Source organism: Enoplosus armatus, chromosome 11 (assembly GCF_043641665.1).
Source record: "Enoplosus armatus isolate fEnoArm2 chromosome 11, fEnoArm2.hap1, whole genome shotgun sequence".
Lineage (NCBI taxonomy): Eukaryota > Metazoa > Chordata > Actinopteri > Centrarchiformes > Enoplosidae > Enoplosus > Enoplosus armatus.
This window is the reverse complement of record NC_092190.1, coordinates 7,708,191-7,726,354: the sequence shown is the minus strand read 5'-3', so window position 1 is coordinate 7,726,354 and position 18,164 is coordinate 7,708,191. Positions and strand designations below refer to the sequence as shown.

Genomic DNA, 18,164 nt, shown 5'->3' with positions numbered 1-18,164 from the left:
GGCTCCTGCTGCAAATGATCCCAGCCCCCCCTTTTCATCCACAGCCAGAGAGCCTTTCCTTGACTTAAGAAATGATAAAATCATAAATTGGCTTAAATTTTCACTGTTGCATGCAAATGTCAGTGAGTATATTGGCCATTTTGTTATATCCACAATCATTTAGTGCTTTCCTCAACTGAAGATAATACACCACAACATTTTTCACAAGAGTGCATCCTCAACATTCAGCCCCCAGGGCACCGCTACACAGAAACAGAATCAATCTTGGGGAACTTCCAGGCTTTGTAAGGGAGCCAAATTGGCAGACTACGTCCATTATATCAGTTCAGCAAAGCCCTGGCTAGCATCTGGCCACACTGGACGTTTTATTGCCCATCTCTAACTATTAATCATTGGCCGAGACATCACGGACTCTCAAGAGGGTGGCTAGATGCTACGTTACAGGGAACACCACTGAAAATGCCAGGGCATGTAGACACAACGGTCCCAATACCCACTGACAGTAGCCCTCCTTAAAATGACAGAGTGCATCCGAGCCAGACGGACAGAGTGGTGTCAGGGAAGCGCTGTGACAGACGAGGGGACCCCTCTGAAAATGCCACCGTGCCCTAGTGGCCTACAGTGTTGCAGTGCACTGGTAGTATCTGTTCTGAGGTCGTGTCATGTAATATGATCTAGATGAAGCGGACAGGGTGGGTCCGTCTCTGGGATGTGGATGGGGTGTCAGACAAGCTGCTGCTCTAATAAGGGCTGCCATTCTAATGATCACTCAGTCAGCCTAACCTCTGACCCCTACTGTTATAAGAAACAGAGGGAGGGGCAGGCTGGGATGGTGGGAAGGACTGCGGGTTCAAATGCGCAGTATTTACATCAATTAGACAGGCAAGATGGAGGTGCCCATCAGAGCCCATTAGGATTGTTGCGGTTGGGGGGAGCGGGTGGGAGGGACAGTGAGGGCCCTACAGAGGCCCAGCGGACACATCACAGGACTGCCCTTGATCACATCCTGTCACATTGATGCGAACTCTGTCAAAGCCACTCTTAGAGATGTACGGTATGTTTGTGACTGTGTGTGTGTGTGTGTGTGTGTGTGTGTGTGTGTGTGTGTGTGTGTGCGCTTCAAGCTGCCAGTCTCTAAATACCACATAATACAATAAAACAACAAGTTAGCCGCAAAAAAAGGTCTAGGTTTTCTCACCCATACATCTAAGATCATAAAATCAAAAGGTCCTGTTCTTCCAATCCCAGTCACTCAATTTCAGGGTGACAATCACATGTGTTCCCACTGCTGCTTCATTTAATGTCTCGGGACATTTCATTTTAGCAGTTTTGATAAGCCCTGTGTTTCTTTATTTTGTTGGCGCGGCGGCTGTTGGTGCTTATCAGATGCAAATTAGCACACCTGCTGTTCCAAAATTTGAACAGTGGGTTCAAATTAGTGGTCCCCTGCTTCTTGTTCTTCTGTTGAATATGCTGCTGCAACAAAAGGATGACAATGTGTGTTTTTTTCATCACGAGTTTGTTGAATTTAGTATTACAGATTTTTGAGTGGTTTTGACTGTGAACAATCAGACATGATTCTCCCAAATCCATTGATTACAATGATCAAAACTCATCAGTGTGATTAATAGAACACAATAAAGAACCCCTCCTGGGACTTGATTTCATTATATCATTGTGATGGAGCATCCAAGCAGGTAAAAGGTGTACAGTGAAAACCCAGAGAACAAGGAGAGGACTTCATAAGGCTCTAGTATCCCATCTTTTATTAATGTCACTCCCTAGGACAGCAGGTTTTTGTCAGTCAGAATGGATAATGAAGATGTCGGCGGGGCCGGTGAATCCATCCCTTTAATACTCACATATTTTATGATAATGAAAGGTATTCAAAGAATGATTATGATAAAAGTGGGCTCCCCCACTGATGTGCCAGCACAGCTGTGCAGCTAGACAGTCAGCTGCAGGCCCCCAATGAAAGGATCACACAGAAAGTAAAGACAGGATCCATAAGTACATAAAGCGAATAGCTGATGGTTTTGTAGCCAACCGTACATCGGCAGCACTGCATGTTACACTGCATGACGAAAAATAATATGAGGAAAAAGCTTTCGGTTTTGAATGTTACTGTCCACTACCTTTTTGATCTTATTCTGTCTGCACTCGCTCCATAGCATGAAGCCCTTTCACCACATTGACCTTTACATGAGTCTTGTTGAAACATCTTTTCATCTTTAACTCAACAATATGCTGAGTGTGCTGTTTGTGTAGGCTATTTGTTGTGGTTTCAAATATATCTACCACTGATTCTTTACATCAAAGCAGCAAAAATAAAAACAAAGTTGAGTAACAAGGAAATTTCATCATGTGATATTAGTTGCATATTTAGGAGGTCATACACAGAGGCCGCCGATGGTCGTGTGTGCTGTGGAACCCCCTGAAGTGCATATCAGTAACATCTTCCAAGCTTCAAAGCATCAACTGGTGTATTGTACTGTATGTGTAAACAAACTTAGCGGCCCCTAAAGCAAAGCCATACCAGCCCGCCAGAGCTTCAAAAGTTCCCTGCAAGCTGTAGGAAGCAGGTGAAAAAATAGAAGTGTGTTGACCTTTGACCCCGGGTGCACACTTGTTGACTGATGTTTCACACTGGGGTCGCCTTTTCACTCAGCAGCGTTCTTCAAGAGGAGCAGGCCTGTGTGCGAGTATGTATGTGTGTGCGTGCGTGAATAGTCCCCGGGGAGATCATCCCCGTCTCCCTTTGAAGGCTCTGTGCTATAGAGCTGTTTTCATACAGCACCGGCCATGGGTTTCCTGTCTGAGCTGACCCCTTGTCTCCTTGTGGACACTTCAGAAAAACTTCCCAGCACAAACACCTTTCTCCCATTAACTACAGAGGCTTCAAGAGGAGCAGGGAAGCAAAGGGGGTTTTGAACCTCCGAGTGCCATCCCACTCAGGAACAAAGGAGATGGGCATTAAAAAACAAACATGATAACCACATTAGCCCATCAGTGGGTAGCAGTAACCAGCTGAGGCCTCTCACGGACAGTCAACGTGCTGTGTATTTTCTGCTTGAATAAAGACTGTGGTGTCCCGTGTGCAGACTACAGCTCTTGGTCCAAGCTATAGTAGCTTTTGAGTACAGGAACATTCAGAACTCTTGAAAAAGGGCCAACTCAAATAAATTCTAGATAGATTCTCTGGATCCACACATGCATGGTGCTCCGTCCAGCTGACACAACACAGGGTCAGAGATGAAAAGAGGATGGGGTTCACCATGGATCAGTTCCACATGGCCTTCGAATGAAGCAGCAAGACAGCACAGTGCAGACGACCATGTAACCAGCACAGGCATCCAGCACACCTGCCCCCGACACATCTCACACCCATGAAATCAAATTAGATACTTGGTACACAAGCAGTCTCATACATATGAAATGGTCTCTAATAATAGTTAAAGCTACAAAATGACAACTTACAACTGTGCAACATATTGCCTTCCCTTTTGTTTTTTTCCCCCCAAAGAACAAAACCAGAGCCCGATACACAGATCATGGTCTTTATTTCCAAATGGTATAAAGCCGGAATTAGTGAGATAAAATAATACCAAGTGGAACAATGGAAAAATTTGTTTTATGGCAGGCAGGGGTCCCAGTAGGCTCCCTCAGGGTGTGTGGCGTTTAAGCTGGTCCAGTTTGCGTCGCAGCATGTTATAGTTGTCTCTGGTCCCAGGAGCCTCAGGGTCCAACTTTAGAGACAGCTCATAGTGTTTCTTTGCCAGCTCCAGCTTTCCCCAGCGATGATACAGCACAGCTGAGGAAAAACAGAAACGCTGTTCAAGCTGAGAAGCAGCGATCATTCTAATTCTATTCATTTAGTGCATTCAATACAGGTCACAGTATTGCTTCTGCATGCATAATTATTCTTTTAGCTTTCGAGTGCCTAGAATCTCTAATCAACTCTGTAAAATATGTGAGACAACCAAAGTTATAGTAGCTTACCTAAATTGCCATGGCAACTAGCAGCATTTGGGTTGATCCGAAGGGCGTGAAGGAAGAAGCCCTCTGACTCCTGGGGACAAAAAACAAAACACTGAATTATCTTTATTATATCGAGAAATGTACCTTTCCTGACTCATAGCAGACATGGAGGACCCTGTAAGGAATAACATCATCAACATGCACGAAAAATAATATTCTGAGCTGAAATGTTTATACTACACTAGCTGACCTTGTATTTCTGTAATTTCCCCAGGACGTTAGCCAATGAAAACATGATAGTGTGGTCGTTAGGGAGGAGCTTCAGAGCCTCTCGGCCGATCAGCTCTGCTTGACCCAAGTTACCTCGAAGACAAATAAATAGACAGTAGAAAATATGTCAGACATTCATTTTTAGTGATACACACATCACACATATGGCTTAACAGATACATGCACGTGTGTTTAGTCATCTACACAATATGGTAGCCAACATACATGCTACTAAAACTGTGTCTTAACACTCATACACAGTTAACAACACAAATGCAGAGACGCAACTGTAATAACAGCTGGTAAAGAGAGAATCTGACTGCTTGCTTTATTTGTCAGCAGTGTCTAGAGCAGAGTTTTTCCCTCTCCACACATGGAGGAGCGGTTTAGTCTCCTAATTAAGGTTGAACACAAGGCCCACTGGGTTATTGATCTCCGTCACAGACCCGTCTGATGTCTGGCCAGAAATGGAGAAAGAGAGAGAGACAGACAGAGAGACAATGACCGTCATGTCCCGAGTCATGGCCTGTGCCCTTCAGACACAGCTTGCCAACATGTGACTACATGTGTGACTGTTTCTGAGCGCATCTGCCTGAATCTACACTGGTTCTGCCTTTTGTTTTTGTGATGATCAAAACAAGAGAGGGGGGGTGAACATCAAAGAGAAAAGAATATTCCCAGTTCCTTGCTATTTGAAAATGACACCTATTGTTCTTCTTTTCTCTTTTTTTGTTTGGTGGGGAGCTGGGGAGAGGGGTAGAATTATTTCTGTCAGATTTGGGGAACAAATGCGGTGGGGGGACTCTGAGGGGGCGCTGTTCTGGCTGTGCTTGCCCATGTTTGATCAGGAACATACTGGGCCCTGATTGGACAGTTCCAGTGCCCTCCTGGGAGACTCCGCCCCCGTGGGAGCAGCTTCTGACAAAACGGCTCGAGCGTTTGGAAATCAGAGCATTCTCCACACGGCAGGGAAGAGTGCCTTCAAAACTCACAACACAAAGCTTTAATACATAAATTTCAAGCATTACTGATTCCTGCTCTTCCGGTCTAATCTTGTTGGCCATTTAGATTTCCTGCCTTTCCAAAATAACAACGTTGTGTTTCTTGGCTGTTAATGCTGGAATAAGCTGCACCCAGAACAGAGAGTTCTTTGAAACTAAAATGGTAAATGAACGTAGATTCACAAACAGGGAGCGCTTATTATTGTTGTTATTGTTATTATTACTATTATTGTTACATGTGATTACATATTTCATTTATTGGCATTACACAAATTATAATATTTCTGATGTAAACAAACCTTTAGCAGCATGAAAAAAAGTTGTTTTTGTTCTCTCTGCATATTAAAACACCAGTCAATCAATTTTGGAGTGACAACAGGTTCAAATCACGAGGTGTGATTTTTTTAATTAAATCACTAGCAGTTGGTTTTATGTACTGTATGTACAGCGTCTGTGTGTGTGTGGATGCATTTTGTTGATACCAGTGTTGTCCAGCAGAATGACCATGTTGTTCCAGGCCAGGCTGTGATCAGGTTTCAGGACAGTTGCGTTCCTCCACGCGTTCAGGGCATCCACATGTCTGTTCTGGTCAGCATACTATCATGACAAGAGAGAAATAGTGTTATTATATTCTCCCTTTTCTATGTATGGCAAAAACCGATCCAAGTTGTAGAGAAGCATCATCCAAAACTGACTTGTAGTGAAAGTATACTGCCTCTCTATGTTTTAAAAGCAGCAGCTGCTAAATAGCGTTTACATCTTAGAGTCTCACCAAGCGACCTAGGTTGTAGTAGCAGTCTGGGTATTTTTTCCGGAAGCGGATGGCATTCCAGTAGCTCTGCTCTGCTTCCTCAAACTTCCGCAGGCTGTTCTGAACTATACCCAGATTCATCCAAGCTGCAGCAAAGTCAGACCTGCGTGGATTTAAAAAACACAAAGCTATCGGTAGGGAGCTTTTTCAAGATATTCTGTGTTGGAATCAGTCAAATGAAACGTCTGTGTGTAGTGATCAGTGTGTTCCTATGTGTTGGGTGACGTACTGAATAGAAACAGCTTTAGACAACAGCTGCTCTGCCTCGATCAGTTCGTTCCTCTCCTTCAGGATATTCCCCAGGTTGTTCATGGCATGGACATAAGTAGGATGTAGCCTGAAATTCACAGAAAACTGCAGTTAACATGACGCAGCCCTCTCTCACATATACTGCCATAATTCAACTTCAATAAAGTAGCTGACTGTATTGCTAATGCTTGTGAGGAGACATACCTGACTGCCTCTCTGTAATATTTGATAGCAGCGGTAGTGTTCCCTCTGTCAGCCAGGTTCTTACCTACATTATAATGGACCTGAGGAATCAGCACATGAGGCATCAGAGTGTGACTTCAGTTTCTTGGCTGAAATTTGTTTACACATGTGGAACATTTTACTGACGCATGGTGTAAAGAGGCAGGAAAACACACAAAACACAGATATTTTACCTTGGCATTGAGCGGACACACAGACAGGGCACTGGCGAAGAGGCTTTGCTCTGACCGCCACTGGTGACTGCGGAGAGCACAGCGAGCTACATACACACACAACAGCGCAAGCACCGACACACACAGTAGCTTCTGGAATAAGAAAGAAAAAACCCCCAGTAAAAATACATTTGCCAACCATGTACTGTAAGTCATTATAACCCATACGCTTAAAAATAAATGATATGTGACTCAAGAGTTAATAGCCTGCAAATATATCTACGTAACAAGTGGGAACCACCTGCTGTTATCATCCCTTTATAGGTGAGTCATTAGCCCTTTCTCATGCCTGTCCCTTCTCTGCATCACTGACTTATTGAATCATCAAAGCTGCATAAACAGGCGGTTAACTAAAAGACAGTGTGACCTGGTGGCTTATAGAAATAGAAAGGTCATTGGGTTGACTCTTTGCTGAAAACAGAGTTCATCAGGGTGAGGCATCCTTTACTTTGGTGTGATCCTTTTGGTGTGATTTAGCCCTACCCTGTATTTGGGCCAGCAGCAGCAGCGTCCCAGGGAGTAGGCCAGCAGCAGGCAATAGCCAGCCGAAGACAGGTAGAGCACCCTCTCAGCAATGACGAAGCCCACCCTGAAAAAAATGTTACAGGCCGGCAGAAAAGGGACCACCAGCAGCACCAGACCCAAGGTCAAAGTCCTGGCAGGGAGAGACAGAGGTCACTGAATGCCCGAGGATTATATAGATGCACATGACACTCAAAAGTGTGGAACTGTATGGTGAAGAAACTTAGGCTAAGAAATGTAGACTAATGTAAACCATTCCAAAAATCATCCTAAATACAGGAACCAACCAACAGTGCTCTGGTCACACCACAGTGGCTATGATACCATTTTCATAATCAAGTGTAAGTCTAGAGAGGCCAACATGTACTTCATTTCATCTACAGCGAGTGTGAGATGGCTGTGCTCGCTTACCTCCTTCTCTGGCTGTCCTGCGAGCATAAGGCTTGGCTTATCAAGCCTATCAGGACGCACCAGAGGAGCAGCAGCCACACCATCCTCCAATCAGTGGCTGACTTAATGAGAGGCACACAGCCCATGGACCAATCAAAACACAGCCACCAGGGACACAGCAGCAGCCAGGCATTCAGAGAGTAGTAGTAATTATAGTTCACTATCTGCCAATCAAAGAACAGGAGGGGTGCAGAATGGGAGAGAGTTGGGAAAGATGAGGGGAGAAAAGCATTTTAAATTCTGAATCAAAGTTTAAAAATGATTACGGTTACTTGTGGCAAACCTAATATTCTAAACTAAAAGAAATACGCTTCATTAGAGTCAATTAATTATTACATAGATCTGAACATATGTTTTTAATGATTAGCATCTCACACTAAATAAAAACCACAAAAGTCTTACTCACTCTAAGAAATATACTCTCTGCAAAAGAGGCAGGGTTGTCTACTTCAGTGAATGCCGGTGGTCCTGTTCCCATGATCCTCCAGCGTGCATAGAGCATTGAAAGACCTCCAAGACCCATGAGAGCCAATCGTGTAAGCAATCCCGTTCGCAATATCTCACTCACCTGTCAGAAAAATATTACCACTTGTCACTGACAGATGAAAATCCACGTTAGTTACTTGCAAGCACTGTTTCATGAGCGCAAAGAGCTAAAATTCATATTGCTTTACATAGACAAGGTATGTGATGTGACATTAATCATACAAGGGAGTGCATAATTTATGACAGAAAAGAGGGGGAGGGTATACAAACTGTAACTTACATCGAGTGGATTCTTCCTAAGGAGTAGCCTCTGGCTGAGTTCATACACATTAACATTACAGATCAGGAGGACATCAAAGGCTGCATTCACACCCTGAAGGCAAATACATAGAGAGGGAAGAAGAAGTGGCATTTAAAATGTATATAGGTCAGCAACAAAATGGATCTTTAGCTCCTATCATACATATGAAAAACATGAGACTTTCAGGTTTTTCATGTAAGCAAGAAGAACAAGAAGAGATCAAATCAATTGGTATGTCTTCAAGTGTTAACATATGAGTACTTATCATGTATCACTGATGAGGTCTCTCTTTTAACATTGTTCTTACTGGATGTGATGAAATCATCAACTCGCAACAAAATGGCTTTACAAAAAAAACTGAAAAAAAAAAACTTTGTACCAAGACTGTGATGCCTTGTTCTTTGCAGAGCATCGCTGCAGCACACAGCAAGAGGCTGACCACAACCCACTGGACAGAAAACCTGTCATCTCTGTCACTCCCTGGGAACACAAAGCCAAGACCAAGCCAGTTATGGACAGTTAACGATTCAAATGTAGGTGTTCAAACAGATGCATTTAAAAACACACAGCTCCAGCTCCAGGCTGTTTGACGCTGCCACTATATCTAATCAGCACACATGGACAGTCCTTTGTACAGTACAGTATTACAGTGTACATGAGTAAGAGCAATACTCGTGTTTGATACCTACTTCTGTTGAAAGCTTTGCAGTAGGTGAGGAAGGAGAGCTGGAAGAACAGAGCACATAAAAGATCTGCTCGACCCACTATGCCAGCCACCTTATTGAGATGGAGAGGGAAAAGGGAGAGAAAGAGCAAGATCATGAAAGATGTGATATGCAAGGCAGAAAAACAAGTCAAATGACATTATACATTAAGAAACAGCAATATCATGTGCATCCTTTCATTAATTGTTGCATCTTGTGTTACACCTTCTGTTTTGCAAGGTGCATCCAGTTATGAATGGAGGCTTATTCACAGATGTAGGAAAAATCTCTCATTATCAGCCTGTTGGTGTGTGCGCTCTATATAGTGTGTGGGTACAGTATGGTTGGCATCCTGGGGTTGCCTGCTTTGATACATTCAGCAGGCCTAAGCCAACAGTCTGCCTGCCTCTCACCCCCCAGGTCTCACCCAGTCCTTGACCTGCATGATTAAAGAGAATAGAGAGGGGGAATTGCTGCCTTCCAGCCAGGCTTTACACCATACACACATATGCTGGCAGGTCAATAAGCATCCCAACACAGCTAATAGTCAGGCTGTGCTACCACACGCACCTTTGCCCGGCACGCCCAGCTGAGACGGGGCTTTTGTTCTTGGCATGGAACCACTGCATGTTTACCAATCAAACCTCTGGACTAGTCAAGATGCCATGATGTGCTGCTGTAGGGAATCCATGTTGTTAAGAAAAGTGTATTTGTATCTCAAAATCACAACAAGTGCAATGTCTCAAGGGGTTGTAAAGGCCCACAACAGCAACTCTTCCTGACCCAGCCCAAGTTCAAAGCAAGAATGGTAGCCAGCATAACTGGGCACAACTGGTCCATCAGGCTATAGTAGGAAAAAAAGCTGATATAAATATGTAAATTACTGTTTTTTGCTATCATGTGTCATGAGTTTAAACACCGTGAATATTAATTATATTTCAAAAAATGCCTTCGTCGCACCAAGAGTTGGATGAAAATGTCAGAATAATTAGTTTTTCTTCATTGTTCAAAACATTAAACACAAATGCAGAGTTCAGACTTCATTTAAAACTTCTGCTTACAATATTCTTAAACTTTTTACTAATAAAGAGCAATCTGTTTCTGCGGCTCATTCAGTGTGTGAATATGCAAAGGTACAAAACTTTTTATTTCATAATCTGTATAAAGTTACATGTAAACACTTCAGGCTGGTCATTTACTATGTCAAACAAATGGAAGCAGCGAGAGTAGGAAATGCAAGCAGGTCTCAATTATTTTAATGCAAGGTCAGACTCATTGCTGTCACGCCAGTTTTTTTTTTTAAATCACAACTAAAAATTGCAGGTGTGAAGCAATGATCTGATTACTGTGGTTGTTTTTCTTTTTGCTGTATTTGGTGATTAGTGTTTTCTTACAGCATTCTTTTTTCAGACACCATTATGTAATTTTGTGGCTTGTCTGAAAAGACAACACAGTTTGAAGCATGCATTGACTGTTGGGCAAACTGGAGCACAGTTTGGTGTTTGTGTCACTCACTCTTAAATCTGGCATAAATGTGAATCAGTATGCATCATACAAATAACTATCAAAGTATCCCGCTCTCTGTATGGTCACACTGATTAGCACTTGTTTAGCACAGGAGTTTACATCATATGATGTATACAGTATGTTATGTTTTACTGACATTAATGTGTCTTGTCAGCATTGCATCTACTGTTCTGTGTACTAACACTATAGTGCATCCTGTTGCCCTGCTTGTTTTATTTAATGCTACTGTGAGAGCCAAGCATATAAGAACTCCAATAGACTTAATATCAATAAAAAAATAAACACTTTCGAACTTGAACTCTACTTACACTTTCTGTGTGAACTGGGTGTGCAGCAAAGAAGAGGGCAGCAAGCAGAGAGGTTTTGGGAGCGTGGTTCAGGATCCTACCCTTCTCATCATAAGCCAGTCCACCAATCAGTATAGCAAACACGTCAATCATAAGGGCAGATATGACAGCATGGAGGATGATGTTCAGCACATGGAAGCCAACAGGGTGCAGGCCTCCCGCCAAGAGGTAGTTCAGCCTGCAACAAGAAGATGGGGAAATAATACCTAATGCTAAATATGTGGCAGATGAAGAAAAGTACAGAAATATGTGTGTGTGAGGGGGGGGGGGGGGGGGGGGGGGGGGGTATGAGCTATTGTAAAGCCTAATGTGACCTGATGACATTGGGGCAGTGTGAAAAAAAAGTGTATCAGTCATTGTGTGTTGTATCTGTTACATAGTACATAGGACAGTAACTGTTAGGAAGGCAACGCCAGTAAGTGACCTCGTTACTTGAGGCGGCAACAGATTGGAAAGTACTCTTAACTGTGCGTAATTGAAGTCTGCACCAGTGTAAGACTGCATCAAGCTCCAGCAGTAAGAGCCTGGAGTCAATGGGAGGGGGAACTCACAATCTTTCCAAGTGTCACCCTGCCACGGTGCTATGCAGCACTACACTCAGACCAGCCCAGTGGTCGACAGATCCACATTTTCTGTGATACCTCTGAGCAGGCCTATGGGTCTGTCTCGTACCTACGCACAGAGGATTGGGAGGGCCGCAAGTCACAAGTAGCCCCTCAGCGGCACCTCATAATTCCATGCCGTGAGTTAAATGCTGCCCTAAATGGAGCTCAACTGTATAAGCTGCTTGAAAACGAGCTCACTCTTGCCATCGACGGAGTTGTCCCATGGTCTGACTCAACTGTGTCAATATCCTACCACTTTCAAGTATTTCTGGGCACGAGGATTCCAGGAATCCAGTAGCTGACAGGTCAGTACACTTGGCGATATGTGGACTCTCCCAGGAACCCTGCAGACAACCTCAACCGGGCAGGAAATTAGCAGAACTGACCTAGATGCACCAGTGGAGCCAAGGCCCATCATTTCTCCCCCAGCCAGAGAAGTAATGGCCTGTTATGGCCCCAGCGAGTGGGCACGTTGAAATAAACCAGAATTTTCTTTTAACATATCATGCACCCTCATGTTAAAGTGCTGCCAGGAACTATGTTGTGGTTTCCTGTTAAAGAATGTTAAAACCTGGCAGCCAATCAGAAACAAGTGTTATTCACACAGTAGATATGCGTGGATATGTACCTAAATGTAAGGACAGTGAGAGGTCGGTAGGATTTGTGACTAGAGTTGCTACTCAAGTTGCTTCCCCAGAAGTCATTGCTCCAGATGTTGTTCAGGGGTGTTGTTGGTTTCAAGTCCTGGAAGAGAAACATAAAATTAGACCGATATATCACTCTGTTGATGCTAATATGCGATTTTTTGCATATTTGTACTTGTGGGTATCATACTAGTGCAGAGAGAAAAATACCTTGTTGTTCACAATTGCCTCCGAATCATCAAATACAAACTCCCCGTCATAACTGTTAATGAAGCACAGGAGAGCCACCAGGGCGACAGTGACCTTGGCCTGGACTGGAGCAAGCTTTGGCAGAGGTATTTGGTGATCCCAATAAACTTCAGATAATGCCATGATGCACCGGGTCTTTGGTCATACTGTATCATCATCTAGTCCCTGATGAGAAGAGGACGAGTGCAGGCAGACAGCGTCATACTGTGTCAGCTGATTGTAACACAATCTAAATCATGGGTTGTAAAAACTGAGAACATACTTTATACACTGACTCACACCTTATCTTTTGAGAGACATGCTGTCAGAGGTCACCCTGTCTTGTTTAACTCCCATGTTAGCTTCTTTGCCAGCTGGCTAACTAGCAAACGTAAACGTTAGCTCGCCGAAGGAGCCAACGATTATACATGCACATAAACGTGGTGTTTAGCTCAGCACTTTGTAATAGAGGTGAAATAATTACGCTGTCTCTGACACATGACAGTGTAACGTGAAGGGTACCGTTGAAGTTAGCAGGCTAATAAAGCGTGACTTTAGCATGTCTTGTTAGCGGATGCTATCCGAATTTATACGGCACAAACATTACAGACGCACGGTAGTAGCTATGTCGGTATTATGCGCGGTCTATTTTAAAGATTTAGCCGAAAACTGTGAAGATTTTCAGTCGCATAAGACAGCCCCGGCGACGTGCAGACGGAGTACTCGCGGCTGTAAACAAATATACACGCTCGGGCTCCAACTCTTCCGGTCAAGCGTCATTGTCACATGTTCACTTTCAGCCAATAGTTGAAAAGGTGTAATGGTAGTGCCAAAGTGGAGTTAATGGCAAGTGGGGTACAGTATGGTTTCATTTCAATTTTCACATACACACATTAAAGCTTATTGTGAAAGCTCTTACAGGTTAAACAGAGAAACACACATGATACTGAATGACAAACTGACATCAGTCATTTCGCGGAGGTGAAAAGCGGTTAAAAGCTCAAGGAGGGCCTTTAACCCCTTCCCTCACTTCTCCCAGGGAGATCTGGAGATGATCAAACTCATTCTGCAGACTGGATTCAGCAACAGGTCCCTACAATGCGTAGCTCAGAAAATCTGTTTTTATACTACTCCTTTCCCTGGAATAGTTCACGACTGATTTTGAAGTCTTAAACTGTGATGACACTGTATAGTTTCAGACACGTTTATGCTGATCATGCTCTTTATTGATACTTTCTACATACTTATGAAGGCTGCCATGTTGTTCTAATGCATCTTATTTTGCCTTTCTGGGATTTATTTCCTTCCTAGTTTTTGTAAATATTGTATAGTGTTGTTTTGCAATGCAACACTTTGCACTTTTCACTCTCTCCTTCTCTCTGTGTTTATCTACTTATTGCTGGCTCGGCTTCTGACATAATGTTCTTATCCTGTCATTGATTGTCCATCCTTGTTTCCCTTTTATAACGCTGCTGATGCATCAGATCAGGGACACTGCCAATCACGCTTGCCTACAGTGTGTGAACACACATATTTGGTGAGTTCAGCATCCTAGTTCTACATGAAACAAAGTTGAGTTACAATCTATCTTTCCCATTTTAATTTTTTTCTCTATCCTCTCATCCTAAATTCAACCACCTTAAATTGTGAAGCACCAAACCCAACAAATTTCAAGGTGAGTCTGTTACTATGGCAGTCAGTGTTTGTCTAAAATGGAGAGGATTTTGTTTAGTTTTGTCTATGCATGTTTCTATATGAGATCACCTGTATAGTATATACACCTATGTAGTGTTGATTGACACTGAGTTGTGCTGTTTGTTTCTAGTGCTGAGAGTAGTTTCTCATATAAATGATACAGTGGTTTAATTAACTTGCTGGAGGAGCATTCATTTCAGCACAGAATACAACTGTTATACAAAGTGTAATGCATGTAATTTGGTTTCATGTTCAGGTAGATTGTTTGTAATACTTTACATCACGTAACCCCCTTGTTATGCATGGATCTGGAGTTCATTTTTGACATGAAGAAATGTAACATACAGCTTTATGTTACTACTGATAGACATATTCCCATAAATCTGTGCAATGCTTTGACCCTATGGCATGACCCTAATTATGGCAAAGGTCTAAATAAAAGCATGTGGGACACCAGTGTTATTAGAAACAGACAGCAGCTGTGGACATGACTACCATTTTGGCCATAGACAAATCAATTTCTTTAGCTCTGGGGTTTTGAATGATCAAGTTCTTAGAAGGACCAAGTATCATAATATGAAATGTATTTCACAAGGTGACCAGAGCAGAGAGACCATTTTGAAGCTCAATCTCAATTTCATAATTACCCACTGAATAAGGAAACTGAAAAAAGCAAGCTTTTCTTTTAATGTCAGAGTATGTAAAACCTCTATGTGCATTTGCCATCTCTCGTCTTGCACCGGCATGGCCTGAACGCAAAGTGTTTCTGTCTGGTAGGGTGGTGCCTTTGTCAGTGCATGGAATGCTGTAACAGCATGGTGTACATATTTCTCCGTCACAGACTGTGCGGCTGTCGTCTCAAACACTCGTAATCTGTTGTCTATCATAAGATATGTTAGTAGAAAGAAGTGTTAATAGAAAGATGAGTGTCTGTAAGAATTAGAGGTGCTGAGGCTGTGGAGAGGCCCATGGCAGGCTCTGGGATTTTGTGCTCCACTTCACCTGTCATTGCTTAGGGAAGACAAGGAATCTCCCTAATGGCCAGAGCCAGGGGCCCAGGGCGACGAGAGGGGGGAAAGATTGTCAAGGGCACATTCTCAGACCTTTAAAATGGGTCTCAGGGTCGGTTAGAGAAGCAGACACTTATTCAGCAAGAAAGCACACATAATTAAGGCCATGCTTCAAAACATCACCCATGGTATCTGCACAGTCAAACCCATTTGGGTGCTACTGGTTTGGTGAAGCTTCAAGGTTTGAAGAATACACCAGAATTGGTGCCGCTGGCTCTCTGCTAAAAAATGTTCAAATCAGTTCAGAGCATGCACATAATTCTTAATTTACTCAGTTTTTACATCTGGCCTTGATATCACAAGCTTTCAGCAGCTGTCTCACCAGGAACATGGATACTTTGGCAGAAGCATTTAGTACCACCAAAATTGCTAATTACCACTCCATGCAAAATGCATGAAGTATGGATTTCATCTCCTGGTTCCTCACCCATGTCAGTCAGTTGGAATTCATGTTATTAGCATCACTTCCAGTGGGCTGGCTAGGGTGGGGTGGAGGAGATAATGAGGGAGGATGTCCCAGCACTACCAATGGAAGATCTAGTGGCCCAAATGCAGGGGGACAGGGCTGCCAGTGGAGACCCTGTCAGGGAGGGTCCACTGTTTTTGTCATCACACAGAAGGTGACAGACATTGATTGTGTGCAGTCTGACAGAGAATCGCAGCAGAAAGGAAAGGTCAGGGTCAAATGGCGTGAAAAGTGAAGAAATGGCTTAGCATCACGCAATGTCCTGAGATGAACGATGCAGCCCGCATGTGTTTTTCATCATTAGCTGTTAATCTCCGTTGGCACAGTTTCCTTTTCTCTGATCACAGTGGGCGATATACAGTGATATTCTCCAAAGCCCTTGTTTATTAAAGAACATGTTTACTAACGATGGGCAAAGTTTATATTTGTAAAACATGCTTTTTTGGTGAAATATTTTACATTTTTTAAAGATTACTTATCTGGCAAAAAATAGATGTGCTAGAACTACTTTTGCAACTGGGGAAAAAAATAATCTCTTGGGCTAATGTGTGTTTATCCCCTTCAGACCTCAAACTAAAATATGCATTAGTTGCAGCCCATGAAGATGAATTGTTCCAAAATTTGACTTCTATCTCATTATTAAGTAGAGTCAAACTATATGTATAAGTAGCAGAGGACAGAGTATGGAATGACTCAAGACCAGCATGGCAGATGGGCGAAACAATAATAATAAACAATAAAGAGTAGATACTGTTCTTTTACATTGAATAGTCATTTTAGATCACATCACATCAATATATATATGTAATATTTTACTGTAAGACAGCTGCAGAGGTTTTTGATCTTGTAATAAATGAAGAACTTGAGTACAAGTGGATCAAACTGTAATACAGAACATTAGGTAGTGGACATAATAAAGATGATTTGGAATTAGAAAATAATTTAGCCTCATTCACACTTGAGAGAAGGGCAGAAAATAAACTTACCAAAAATAAATTTGTGCTAAAATTCAGGTCTAAAGGCGTCATGTAAATTATTGTCTTTAATGGGAGCTGTTCGTATCTCTTGTATGTAGATATGATGTTTCCCAGCCGTGGTGTAATGGAACATAGCCAGTGGTGAGAGTCAAACAGAGTACTCATGCCCTGCAGCACATAAACTCTGCCATGAGCCCTTTCTCTGGCAATCTAGACCCGTGCGATCTGCCCGGTGCCCGGACAAGGTGCTCTGCTGCCATGGAAATGGCTGTGATGGCAAATCACAAGGTCAATCACACATAGTGAGTCCTGGGCCAGACCTTAAATATAGAAAACAAAGATAGCCAAGTCCAGTGTCACTCAAAGGCTCCCTTCTCTTATTTGAAAGTGTGATGGTGGTGCATCTTTGTCTGTAACAACCCAGTTAGGATGAAATGTATTCCTTTTTCTGCTTGCTAAAACCTTAGTTGTCTCTTTTTTTTCTAGAAGCAAGAACCATTCCTTTTCTGACTATCTACAACTTCCCCCCATTAAAGTCACTGGACTCCAAAGTGTTCTTGGAAAACATTCCTATTTTTGTCTGGGTGACAGAGGTGGAACAGACATCTACAACAAAGGTGAGTGAGATATAATTGACTGTAAACTAGGTACTGAGTCATCGCTTGTCACATGGCCCTTCTGAACCTCTTTAAAAGGCGCTCTTCACTCATTATTTTGGTAAAGCTGTAAACCTCACCTTTTCTGATCAAAAGTTTCTTAATATTACAATCCCCAAACTTATCCTTAAAGACAGTATTGTATCATTATATGTGTTACATCTCCTCTAAAGTTCTTGTAAGTGACTATCGATGCGGTGAAGCTGAACGTCTCCTTTTGAAATGTTCACCTCAAAGGTGCTGAATCCAAATCTCTACACGATTGAGCTGAGCCACGGGGACTTCACATGGAAAATCAAACGCTGTTTCAAGCACTTCCAAGCTCTTCATCAGGAGCTGCCGATGTTCAAGGCTCTTCTAAAGCTCCCCCTGCCAACCTGCATGTAAGAACTGCTAATTTGCTCACCTTTTGTCACTCACTTACATATGCAGCACACAAAACCCACACACACATAAGCATGCGCAGAATCAGACGTAGACACATGCACAAAACTGACTTTAAGCAAGAAGCCTATTTATACCCGGCCTTCCTCTCTTATATCCCAGAGTGTTCATTTCTCAGCTGAGAGTACTCAGTTTCTCTTCAGCTCACTCTCATTTCCTTCTGTTCAGCAGCTTGGAAAAATACAGCATGTTCTCGCTGACAGTGAAAATTCATTTATATAACAAGCCCACTGAAGGATTTCAAAACACAACCAGCCAAATGAAAGCTTGAGTCCGGT

The 18,164-nt window shown here is 42.8% G+C and overlaps 1 protein-coding gene across 1 annotated transcript; it reads right to left on the bottom strand.

Moving 5' to 3' along the window:
- Positions 1–3,543: 3,543 nt before the first annotated feature.
- tmtc4 (transmembrane O-mannosyltransferase targeting cadherins 4) lies at positions 3,544–12,975 on the bottom strand. Its single transcript, XM_070914689.1, has 18 exons — positions 12,881–12,975; positions 12,561–12,764; positions 12,335–12,450; positions 11,063–11,279; positions 9,209–9,300; positions 8,903–8,999; positions 8,503–8,595; positions 8,143–8,304; positions 7,698–7,900; positions 7,248–7,419; positions 6,726–6,857; positions 6,514–6,593; positions 6,290–6,397; positions 6,022–6,163; positions 5,732–5,846; positions 4,229–4,341; positions 4,000–4,069; positions 3,544–3,811 (listed from the first exon to the last, which is right to left on the bottom strand). The coding sequence occupies exons 2-18, from the start codon at positions 12,720–12,722 to the stop codon at positions 3,663–3,665; spliced, it is 2,223 nt and encodes a 740-aa protein (XP_070770790.1). The 5' UTR covers positions 12,723–12,764; positions 12,881–12,975; the 3' UTR covers positions 3,544–3,662.
- Positions 12,976–18,164: the final 5,189 nt, after the last annotated feature.